The following is a 12,837-nucleotide window of genomic DNA, read 5'->3' as shown; positions in this document are numbered from 1 at the left end:
AGGTTTGACACTGAGCATCGTAGCAGGGATATAAGTGCAGAGAGGAGGATGAGGGTGCAAGCCTGGAGATGTCCCTTCTGTTCTGTCAGGCTCTTCTCCTGGCATATCTTGGGACTCTGCTCTGGGGATGGAGGGCTGGAAATATCCCTCAGTGAAGGGGCAGAGAGAGAGGCAACATGATCGATATGAGCACAGCTCAGGTTGTTACTTTGTGATTTATTGTTGCAGCAGAATCTTAATTGAAGGTCCCTAAGATATTTTAAATATGATATTGTCCACCATATCAGTGACACCGTAGGCCAGGGGGATGTCTGGCGGTAATTCGGTATTTGCAACTTAGCTCTCGGTTCACTGTAAATGGTTGATGCATCCTGACCTGCAGCTGGCTGGGTCCCAGGCTGCTCCAGCAGCAGAGTCAGGGCAGGGAGAGGAGTTCAGTATGGACACACATATTTGTGCGTGTGGTCATTCACATGAACATCGGTGTCTGGACCAGATTTTGCGTCTGGATGGGTTCTAACATAAAGAGAATGGATGTTTGATTTTTAAATTTTTTTCCATTGTGTTTACTTCCTCATATCCTTATTCCTCTCTACTACCATGCACACCTAAGGACCATCTTAAAGTGTAGTTATACAAAACTTGATCATAGACAAGATCTGTTTACTGCCTACTACTAACTAAATTGCACTTATCTCAACAGTTGAGTTCATCTTAATGGCATAGTATTTATATCTGGATAGCCAGTGAGATAAATCGACATTTTTTTTTTTAGGACGGGTTTAGGGTTAGGTTAGCCTGTGGTCCAACAAATGTTCCTCTTTTTGGAAGAAGATGACCAGTAAGTGGCTTTCATACAACTAAGCTACAGGGGCAGAATTCAATTTGCAGCAGTGACTCTCAAACGAAACTGCATTGGCAAAAATATCCTACCAGAAATGTTTGTTAGTCACTCACTGACTTATAAATGTATAATATTAAGAGTAGCACTTTACCCCAACATGGTTTGAAGCATTTTCAGTTCTTCATCTCACTTGGTTATTTCAATATTTATATTCATCTATGAACACAGTTGGGAAAGATTTTCGTGAATCAAGAGTGCAGAAAACTTATGATTCGTTTGGCAGTAGTTTAGGTGTCACCCAGTTTAGTTTAGTCCGTTCTGCTGGCTCCTCAAAAGCACTTAAATATTTCTAGAATATGACCTCTTAGCATTATGTTGCTGTATGTGTATGCTGGGGGTTGTGGTGATACCCTAGACACTGGACCGTCTCCAGGGCTTTTAGGATCATCTACAAAATACAGAATTGCAAGCTGATCTTTTCTTGGGGGGAAAAAAGCACGTAATACATTCCAAAATCAGACGCACTATTTTTGCTCATTTATGCAGCCATATTTTTTGTGGTGTTTTAAATTATGAAATGTTTGCTATATTTTGAGGGTAAAAGTAATCAGAAGCCTAAGACCTCAAAGAAATTCGAAGAGATATAAAGAAATCAGACCATTAAAAGATGCTCTGGCAAGAAAAAAATCAGAGGACATTAACATTGGTCTGATCTGCAAAACTAGACCGACAGACAGACAGGCCCTGTGCCATGTATAGTTAATTAAGAAGAGGCTGTATGTGTAAGAGCTTGGTCTCTACACTCCAGCTGTCCTGGATGCAAATTATTGCTCTGTTACCTACCAACTTTATGACTTTGGGCAAGTTCTTTAATCTCTGAGTTTGCTAACCTATAAGATAAGGATAATTATACCATCTACCTGAAAGGAATAAGTAAGATAATGTATAAAAAGCCTCTCGAATAGTACAGTAAACCCCCTACATATGAACCTTCAAGTTGCTAACTTTCAAAGATGCAAACATACGTTCTCATGTCCAATCACCTAAGTTAGTTCACCTGTCTGGTGTACATTGTCACGTGCGTGCATCCTCTACAGGTGGTTGTGCTTTTGTGTACTTTACTGTACACAACTGTATAGAGTACAGTAGTACAGTATCTTTATTTCAAGCTAGATCTACAAGAGGACAACTTCACCGACGTCCTTGCTGTGCAGCACAAGGAGCTTACTAATAAAGACCTGATGGAATTGGAGGCCCAGAGAAAGGACGAAGAGAGACAAGAGGAAGAAGTAACTGAAGAACTGAAGAGATTCACGATGCAGGAAATGGCAAGGGGATTTTCTTTATTTGAGGAGGCACTGTTAGTTTTTGAGGCACAGGAACTGAATCTAGAACAGTACACGAAGGTTGCAGCAGCCGTTCAGAATGCAATCCAGTGCTACCATGTCATCTATGACGAGAAGAAGCGAGCTACTACCCAGACATCACTGGATCTTTTTTTCAAAAGGGTTAATAGAATTGGATCCAGCAAGGAACCAGAACCTGTGCCATGAGCGTCAGGCGTGAGTGAAATTGCAGCTTGCCCTCCGTCTCCTATTGCTGATGACCCTTCAGCTCTACCATCTCCCATCTCCTCTCCCTCCTCCAGTCACTAACTCTTCTTGCCTGTTCACTCGATGCCAGCTCCTGTATGCCAGCTGTTGTACTGTACTACTGTACTTTTCAAGGTACTGTACTGTAAGATTAAAAATGTTTATTTTTTGTTTATTTGTTTTTTATGTATTATTTGTGTGAAAAGTATTATAAACCTATTACAGTACAGTACTATATAGCCGATTGTGTTAGTTGGGTACCTAGGCTAACTTTGTTGGACTTACCAAACAAATTGGACTTACGAACGCACTCTTGCAACAGAACTCATTTGTATGTAGGAGACTTACTGTACCTGGCACATAGAAACTATTCCATTCGTGTTGGATATCATTATTTTTAAAATATCTAAAGTCACATTATAAGATTTGTGTGAATTTTGACTCATTTTTATGTTACTGATAATGATTCGTTTTTTTACTTTTGTACAGCAGGAGATTTTCATGTTCCTTGACTTTTCCAAACAGCCCTGGAGGAGGCTGGTAATAAGTATCGTTATTACCAATTTGCAGATGAGGAAATGGAAATCCAGCCAGGGAACTGATTTGCCCGCGATCACTTAAATCTCACCAAGTTCAAAAGCTCAGTACTCTGCTTCCAGTTTCAGGGATAGTCTTACTTGCTTCTATTTTCAACTACTCTGAGTAAACAGACACGGCTTTCAAAGTATTGTCAGCCTGCCACAAATATTGTTCTCACTGTACAAGATTTATTTATTGTTAGAACTTTGATAGAAATAGTATGGCTAAAGGATTACAATCAAGTTCTGTTTTGTATTTCCCTCTTAATCAAGTTAAACATTGCCTTCTGCCTGTGCTGTCTCATTTACACTAATTAGTGGCTTAGCTTTAGAGCCAAGATCACTCTAACCTAGATAATCGTGACTTTTGATTGGTGCCCTACAGATGGGTGTGTTTCTGAGAAGGGTTTTCTCCTCCCTGGTGGAGCCCCTCATGCCGTGGAGCGCCTCCCAGGAAGTGGCGCTCTAGGAAGGAAATTATATAGCCTCTCCTCTTACTACCAACCCGGGGTGTGAGGACTGCCACCCAGAGGGATGGCAAAAAGCAGGAGGGGACAGGTGAGAGAACTGACCCTGTGTTCTCAAGGTAACAACCTGCAACCCTTGCTTTTTGTTTTCAAAGACAGTGGTTCCTTAAAGCTTTCTCTGGTCATCATTAGAACAATAAGCATTCGTCACAGGTTGGCTTACGTTCATTAGGAATAACATCATCAGAGATACAATTTGAAACATAAATATATACTTCTGCAAAACATAACGAAAATTTCCAGTTGATAGCAAAGTCTCGCCAACCTGAAGCTGTTTTTTTTTTTTAAAGAAAATTATCTTCCATCGTGTTCCATTCCCCTACTGCGACTCTGTCTTCCAAGTAAACTTTAAAAAGAGCTTTGGAAATTTTTCTCAGAGTCTTGATACAATCTTGACCTAACGTGGCTGTTACTGTCTTAATTTTAACCTTTCGCAAAGGTATTGGTTGTGAACTGGAAGTGAGACTTTGAAAATGTCTCTCTTTGCGGTGCTGCATTTTCAGTAGCATTTCTATCCTGCTCTACTCAGAGGGAGGAATCTCGGATTCTTCTTATCTATGTCACCAACCCAGCTCTAAAAGACAGGAGCAAGGTATATGCAATGAAATTGCATATGCTATTTTATTTTTTTCCTTTTATATTATTGTCATATACCCATTCTAGTAGAAATTTAAACAAAAAGTGTTCAAATATAATATTTTCAAAGAGCAATAGCTTGGTTTACATAGAACATACCACTTCCAGCAGGTTTTCACATTCAGATGTTTATACAGCAAAGTCGAAGTTATATGCTTTGAGCCAACCATTAAAAATGTTCCTACCTCTGTAGTCTGTGATTTGTACTAGACCACTCTTTTTTTTTAGCCAGTGTTTTCTTCAGTTTCCATTTGCTAATTAGTTACACGGTAATGTTTTTTATAAACATATTGAACATTATTATTGTGACAGAAGTTTTTAAGAAAATACTCAATATGTCAATATTTTATAATCCACCTTTTTTTGGTTTGTGGTTTGACTCTTTTTGTTATAATCTAATTTACACTGGAGGGAATTGAATGGAGTTGTGCAACCACAAATCTCACATGTTCTTAGAAAGTTCTTGAAAGTAAATATGGACTTCTCTGCGTATATAGTATGATTAAACATTTATTAAAAGTTACTTTTAATTGGAAGAATAACAAAAACATCTGTATCACAGAAATGTGTGTACTTTGTAGTTATTTGGTCACAAAATTACAACACTTATCAAAATTAAATGAAAATAAGGGGGAAAAGACCTGAGAGACATTTCACTAAAAATAGTATAAAGAGAGCCCTAAAACATATGTAAAATGTTAAACTCATTCAAAATTAGACAAATGCAAATTAAAACAAAACTGAGATACAATAGCCAGAGAAGTCCACATTATTTTTTGTGAGTGTGATAAGAACACTTAACATAAGATATACCCTCTAAGCAAAATGTTAAGCATACAATACAGTGTTGTTAACCATAGGCACTGCAGTGTATATGGACCTCTAGGATGTGTTCATCTTCTATAACTGAATCTTTGTACCCTTTCACTAATACCTCCCTTTTTCCCTCTTTCCCCAGCCATTCTACTCTCTGCTTCTATGAAATTGACTATTTTAGATTCCTCATATAAGTGGGATCATACAGTATTTGTCCTTCTGTGTCTGGCTTATTATACTTAACATAATATCCTCCAGGTTCAACCATGTTGCCACAAATGGCATGATCCCCTTCTTTTTTCAGGCTGAAAAATATCCCATTGTATATAAATATCATATTTTATTTTCCATTCATTCATTTGTGGACATTTAGGTTGCTTCTGTGTCTTAGCTATTGTGACTAATACTGCATTGACCATGGTAGAATATGTATCTCTTTGAGATCCTTATTTCAATTCCTTTAGATATATACCCAGAAGTGGGATTGATGGGTCATATGATAGTTCTATTTTTAATTTTTTGAGGAACCTTCAACTGTTTTCCATAGTGACTGCACCAATTTACATTCCTACCAACAGTGTACAAGGGTTCTCTCCTCTACAACCTCAACAAAACTCACCTTTTGTTTTGTTTTTTTTAAATAATAGCCATTCTGACAGGTGTGAGGTGATACCTCATTGTGGTTTTGATTTGCATTTGAAAATCAAATGATGATTAGTGATGTTGAGGACCTTTTCATATACCTGTTGGCCATTTGTTAGTCTTCTTTGGAGAAATGTCTGTTTGGTCACATGTCCATCTTTTAATCAGGTTATTTCTTTTTTTGCTTTGAGTTTTAGGAGTGTATTATATATTTTGGATACTAACCCTTTATCCAGTATATGGCTTACAAATATTTTCTCCCATTCCTTTGTTGATTGTTTTCTTTACTGTGCATTAGCTTTTTAGTTTGATGATTTGCCTGTTTTTGCTTATGTTGTCTGTGCTTTTGGTGTCTTATCTAAGAAATCGTTGCCAAGGCAAAGTTAAGAAGCTTTCTCTCTGTATTTTCTCCCAGGAGTTTCACAGTTTCATGTCTTAAGTTTAAATATTTAATGCGTTTTGAGTTGATTTTTGTATATGGTGTAAAACAAGGGTCCAGTTTAATTCTTTTGCTTGTGGATATCCAGTTTTCCCAGTACCATTTATTGAAGGGACTGTCCTTTCCTCGTTGTATATTCTTGTCACCCTTGTTGAAGATTAGTTGACCATATATATGTGGGTTTATTTCTGGGATCACTATTCTGTTTCAGTAGTCTAGGTGTCTGTTTTGATGCCAGTGCCAGATTGATTTAATTACCACAGCTTAGAATATACATATTTTGATATCAGAAAGTGTGATGCCTTCAGCTTTGTTCTTCTTAAGATTACTTTAGCTATCTGGGATCTTTCGTGGTTCCATATGAGTTTTAGGATTGTTTTTTCTATTCCTATAAAAAAAAGTTCAATGGAATTTTGATAGGATTTGTGTTGAATCTGTAAGATTGTTTTGGGTAGTATGGACATTTTAACCATATGAATTCTTCCAATCCATGACACCGGATATCTTTCCATTTATTTGTGACTACTTTAATTTCTTTCATCAGTGTTTTATATTTACAGTTTACAAGTCTTTCAGCTGTTTGGTTAAGTTTACTTCTAAGAATTTTTACTCTTTTTAATACTATTGTAAATGAGATTGTTTCTTTTTCAGATTGTTTGTGTGTAGAAATGCAACTGATTTTTGTATGTTGATTTTATATCCTGCATCTTTGCTGAATTTGTCCATTAGTTCCAACAATTTTTATAGAGTATTTAGGTTTTTCTACATACAAGATCACATTATCTGCAAAGATAATTTTACCCTTCCACTTTGCATACCATTTATTTCCTTTTCTTGCCTGATTGCTCTGGCAAGGATTTCCATTACCGTGTTGAAAAAAAAGTGATGAGAGGGGGCATCCTCGCTATATTCTGGATTTTAAAGGGAAAGTTTTCAGTTTTTCAGCACTGAATATGATGTTAGCTGTGGGCTTCTCACATATGGCCTTTGTTGTGTTGAGGTAAGTTCCTTCTATACCGAATTTGTAAGAATTTTTATCATAAAAGGATGTTGAATTTTGTCAAATTTTTTTCTGCATCTACTGAGATGATCGATCATGTGATTTTTATCCTTCTCTCTGTTAATTTGGTGTATCACATTGACTGATTTGTGTGTGTTGAACCAACTTTACATCCCAGGGATAAATCCCACTTGGTCACAGTGTGTGGTCCTTTTAATATGCTGTTGAAATTGATGTGCTAGTATTTTGTTGATAATTTTCGCATCCATGTTTATCAAAGATATTGGCCTATATTTTTCTTTGTGTATGGTGTCTTTTTCTGCCTTAGATATCAGGGTGATACTCTCCTCATAAAATGAGTTTAGAAATGTTCCCCCTTCTATTATTTGAAAGAGTTTAAGAAGACTTGGTTTTAATTCTTCTCTAAACGTTTGATAGAATTAACCTGTAATGCTATCTGTTCCTAGGCTTTTCTTCTTTGGAGGTTGTTGATTACTGATTCAAATTCCTTACTTGTTTTTGGTTTGTTCAAGTTTTCTGTTTCTTCTTGATTCAGTCTTGATAGATTATATGTTTCTAGGAATTTATCCTTTTCTTCTAGGTTGTCTAATTTGTTGATGTATAATTGTTCATTATAGTCTCTTATGATTCTTTTTTTTTAAATTAATTTATTTATTATTATTTTTTTGGCTGTGTGTTGGGTCTTCGTTTCTGTGCGAGGGCTTTCTCCAGTTGCGGCAAGCGGGGGCCACTCTTCATCGCGGTGCGCTGGCCTCTCACTATCGCGGCCTCTCTTGTTGCGGAGCACAGGCTCCAGACGCGCAGGCTCAGTAGTTGTGGCTCACGGGCCTAGTTGCTCCGTGGCATGTGGGATCTTCCCAGACCAGGGCCCGAACCCGTGTCCCCTGCATTGGCAGGCAGATTCTCAACCACTGCGCCACCAGGGAAGCCTCTCTTATGATTCTTTTTTCTTTCCTGTGGCATCAGTTGAAATGTCTCCCTTCCATTTATATGATTTTATTTATTTGAGTCTTCTTTGTTTTTTTTCTTTTTAATCTAACTAAAGTTTTGTTATCTTTTCTAAAAAACAGCTCTTAGTTTCCTTGATTTTTTCTATTGTTTTTCTACTTTCTGTTTCACTTATTTATACTCTAACCTTTATTATTGCCTTTCTTTTTCTAACTTTGAGCTTAGTTCTTCTTTTTCTGGTTCTTTGAGGTGTAATGTTATATTGTTTATTTGAGATTTTTTTTTCTTTTTTAATGTAGGTGTTCATTGCTATAAACTTCCTTCTTAGTACTGCTTTCACTGCATCCCATAACTTTTGGTACGTTATGTTTTTTGTTTGTCTCAAGATATTTTCTACTTTCTTTTTGCTTTCATCTTTAATCCGATGTTTGTTCAAGAGTATCTTGTTTAGTCTCCATGTTTTTGTGATTTTTTTCTCTTTTTCTTTTGTAATTCATTTCAAGCTTTTTTCTACTGTTGTTGGAAAAGATACTGGGGATGATTTCAATCTTCTTAAATTTGTAAAACTGTTTTTGTGACGTAGCATGTGATCTTTCCAAGAGAATGTTTCATGAGTACTTGAGAAGAATGTATAGTCTACTGCTGTTGTATGGAATGATCTGTATGTGTCTGTTTGGCCCATTTGGTGTTGTTCAAGTCTGCTGTTTCCCAATTTCCTGTCTGGGTGCTCTCTCCATTATTCAAAGTACAGTATTGAAGTCTCCTATTGTAATTGTGTTGCCATCTATTTCTCCCTACAGAGTCAATGTTTGGATTACATGTTTAGGTGCTCTGATGTTTGGATGCTTATATATTTTTAATTGTCCTAGCTTCCTGGTGAATTGACCCTTTCCCATTATGTAATAACCTTCTTTATTTCTTTTGGCAGTTTTTAACATATACTGTAGTTTGTTTGATATAAGTATAGACACCCCTGCTCACTTTTGGTTATCATTTGCATGGAATATCTTTTTCTACCCCTTCACTTTCAGCCTATGTGTATCCTTAAATCTAAAATGAGTTTCTCATAGATAGCAAGCATATAGTTGTATCTTGTTGTTTTACCCATTCAGCCACTCTGTGTCTTTTGATTGAAGATTTTAATCCATTTACATTTAAATTAATTACTGATAGGTAAAGCTGACCTCTCAACTGGACTTCAGAGCTTTTAACCATCTATTTTAAACTTATAACTCCAATCACATACAAAACCCTGCACTTGGACTTCCTACACATACTTTATGTTATTCATGTCAAATTTTACCTCTTCTGTACTATATATCCAGTAACAAATTTTTGTGGTTAAAGTTATTATTACTACTTTTCTCTTTTAGATATTTTACTAGCATTAAAAGTTATTTATGCACCACCATTACAGTATTACAGTATTATTTGTCTACATATTTACCTTTACCAGTGAGATTTATACTTTCGTATACATTTGTGTTGCATTTAGCATCCTTTTGTTTCAACTTGAATTTTCTTTCACACTTTTTGTAAGGCAGGTCTAGTGGTGACAAACTTCCTCACTTTTAGTTTGTCCGGGAAAGTCTTTATCTTGCCCTCATTTTTAAAGGACAGTTTTGCTGTGTATAGTATTCTTGGTTGGCAGTTTTTTCTTTAGCTCTTTGAATATATCTTACCACTCCCTCCAACCCTCTAAGGTTTCTACTGAGAAATTTGCAAATAGCCTTATTCTTGTATATGATGAGTCACTTTTCTCTTGCTGCTTTCAAAATCCTCTCTCTGTCTTTAATTTTTGACATTTTAGTTATAATGTGTCTCAGAGTAGACCTCTTTTGGTCAACCCATTTGGGATATTTTGGGCTTCATCAATCTGTATGTCCATTTCTTTCAGATTTGGGAAGTTTTCAGCCATTATTTCTTTAAATAAATTTCCTGACCCTTTCTCTTTCTCTTCTCTTTCTGGAACTCCAGAAATATGTATTTGATAACACATATCAAATTGGTTCACTTGAAGATGTACCACAAATCTCATAGGCTTTCTTCACTCCTTTTCATTCTTTCTTTTTGTTCCTCTGACTAGATAATTTCAAATTACTTCTTTTCAAGTTCATTGATTCTTTCTTCCACTTGATCAAGTCTACTGTTGAAGCTGTCCTTTAAATTTTTTGGTTATTGTGTTCTTCAGCTCCAGAATATTTATTTGGTTCATTTTATGGTTCTGTTTGTTGAACTTCTCATTTTTTTCCTATATTATTTTCCTGATTTCATTTAGTTGTCTGTCTTTGTTCTCTTGTAGCTCACTGAACTTCTTTAAAAGAATTTTTGAATGTTTTTAGGCAATTTATAGATCTCCATTTCTTTGGGATTGTCTGTCGGAGCTTTATTTTGTTCTTTTGTTTGGTGTCCTATTTCTAGATTCTTCACGATCTGGTAATCTTACATTGGTGTTGTGCATTTGAAGAAACTGTCTCTTCTTCCTTTCTTTACAGACTGACTTCAGCAGGGAAAGCCTTCACCAGTCAGCCCAGCCAGATATTCCAGGTGGTCTGGTTGGTAGGATCCATAGGCGGGCTGGCTGGTGGGCCTGCTGCCAGGTTACATGGCAAGCCACATTATTTTTGAGAACCTCCTAAAAAGTAAATACTCTTTTCACCCATCTAAACAGCAGAGATTTTTTTAAGTGATTATTGTTACTACCTAAAAGGCATTAAAAAATGCCTAGTTGAATATAAAGTAATAAACAGGACATACACAGCCTTGCCCCTGTGGGGTTTACAGTCTAATTTAAGAGGCGGACATTAAAATATTTGTATGTGTGGTCATGTACACAGTACTAAGTCCTGTGAAATGAAAATACTTGGTAGCAGAGAGACTATCTAGAGGACATAATTTACACTGGAGGGTCAGGAAATCCCTCTCTATGAAAGTGCGTTTTAGCTTTAGACCTTAGATTCATAAAAATGTACTACAAATAAAATGTAATCTTTTTTAAATGGGAAATAATTGTGTAGATATGTGTATTTAAATAGTAAACAAATTTGACATTGATAAATAAAATATGAAATCTAATGTAGAATTAAAATGTAAAATGACATTTATTGCTTTATTTTTTAAAACACATTTTTTATTTAGAACATTTGAAAAATACGTAAAACAAAACAAAAATTCCTTGTATCTCATAATTTATACATAACTACTATGAATGTTTTGGTGTATTTATTTCCAATTCTTTCTTCTGTGACTAGAAATATTAAAACATTTGGTATCATACTCTGCAATCGTGTCCTACAATTTCACTTTTAATGACATATTTTTACAGTATTTGTGTAGGTTTCTAACAGGTAATGTATGTTTACATTATTTCTTTATTTGTTTACAGGCGTTTGCCTGGTGGCCTGATTTATTGGCAGAGCATGCAGAGAAATTCTGGGCTTTATTCACAGTGGATATGGATACCACACTGGAAGCACAACCACAAGACTCCTGGGACAGTTTTCCTCTTTTCCAGCTGCTTAATAATTTCCTCAGAAATGACGGTAAGCACTTGCATTTTCTTTAGTGTAGAAATGGGGAGGAGGGGAGAACTTTGTGTGTGTGAGTCTGGATTTACGGAGCTCTAGCAGTCACCCCACAAGAATCAACACGGGTAACGTTAACATTTGCTCAGTCTCCCCAGGTATATCCCACCCGGGTCTGGGCGAGACCAGCAACACTCTCACATTGCTCCACTGGCCTCTAAAGTTGCTCTCATTCCTACCCTCCTGCTTCATCAGGCACTGACTACATAGGCAGCTTCTCAGTGTACCTGTGAATCAGAAAATCTTCAAAGGTTAACATTTCTAAAGTACCTGAGAATTTAAGATCTCTGAAAGACACCTTAGAAACTTATTATTCTAGACATCATGCCATGTTACTTAGAAACTTATTCTAGACATCATGCCATGTTAAGGCTTCTACTAATACACACTGTGCTAATAGTGTTTGCCTGAAGAGATACGGTTCTACAGATGATAGGAATATTGCCCTGCGGTAGTGCTTGCTCTCTCAGTATTTAGAAATTGAAGAGAATGTAAAGGTTCTCTGTTGAGATATTTTTTTCCAATGCAGTAATAACTTTTATAATTATTCTGGTACATGGTCTTCTAGCAGCCAGTATAAACCTAGTTTTTCGTCAGGATTTTTGGAGGCATTTCTTAGCATACAGATTCCTGTGGGCCTTTCCTTTGATGATTCGTTTTGAAGTTTCCCTTCAACTCAGGTTTGGTTTCTACTGACAGCCTTTTGCTTCAACACTTGCAGTGGTCTTGGGGTCACTAATTCCCTATTGTATTACACTACTCTCAATATAAACCAGGTTGAACTCTGCCTCTTTCTGACCTCTGGTTCTGACTTGTTCTGCCTGATCCATGGAATGGCCTTCTTTTGTTGCATAAGTTCTTCTCCCAGCCATTATTCCCAGTCATTTAACTCTTTCTCATGTGATAGCGTTTTCATGCCCATCACCATTTTTATCACCTTCCTCTAAGAAGGTCTCACTCCAGTTTTCAGTATTGCTCTGGAGTGTGGTGCTAAGAAGTACACAGTGCCCACAATGTTACCTGGGTAACCCAGGCCCCAAGGAGAGCTGCTTGCCTTCTGCCCTGTCTTCCTGCAGCCCACAGCTGTCCTCTCTCCCAGGAGCTTAGTCACACTGGTGATACCGTTCACACTTGCTGTCTTTTAAAACTCCAGATCTCTTTGCTTCTCTCTTTGCAGGATATCACTACTCTGTGTTTCCAGGTTTAAATT

General features: G+C 36.7%; 1 protein-coding gene across 22 annotated transcripts in view; it reads left to right on the top strand.

Moving 5' to 3' along the window:
• The window catches only part of CADPS2 (calcium dependent secretion activator 2), a 544,167-nt gene that overhangs the window by 447,575 nt on the left and 83,755 nt on the right, over positions 1–12,837 (top strand). For all 22 annotated transcript variants that reach the window (XM_082472263.1, XM_082472261.1, XM_082472259.1 and 19 more), the window contains one exon: positions 11,429–11,585. In XM_082472263.1, coding sequence (XP_082328389.1) covers positions 11,429–11,585 — 157 coding nt within the window. The remainder of the gene's footprint in view (positions 1–11,428; positions 11,586–12,837) is intronic.

The sequence above is a fragment of the Balaenoptera physalus genome (assembly GCF_965194825.1).
Source record: "Balaenoptera physalus genome assembly, chromosome: 8".
Lineage (NCBI taxonomy): Eukaryota > Metazoa > Chordata > Mammalia > Artiodactyla > Balaenopteridae > Balaenoptera > Balaenoptera physalus.
The sequence above is the reverse complement of the archived record's forward strand: the minus strand, read 5'-3'. Positions and strand labels throughout refer to the sequence as shown.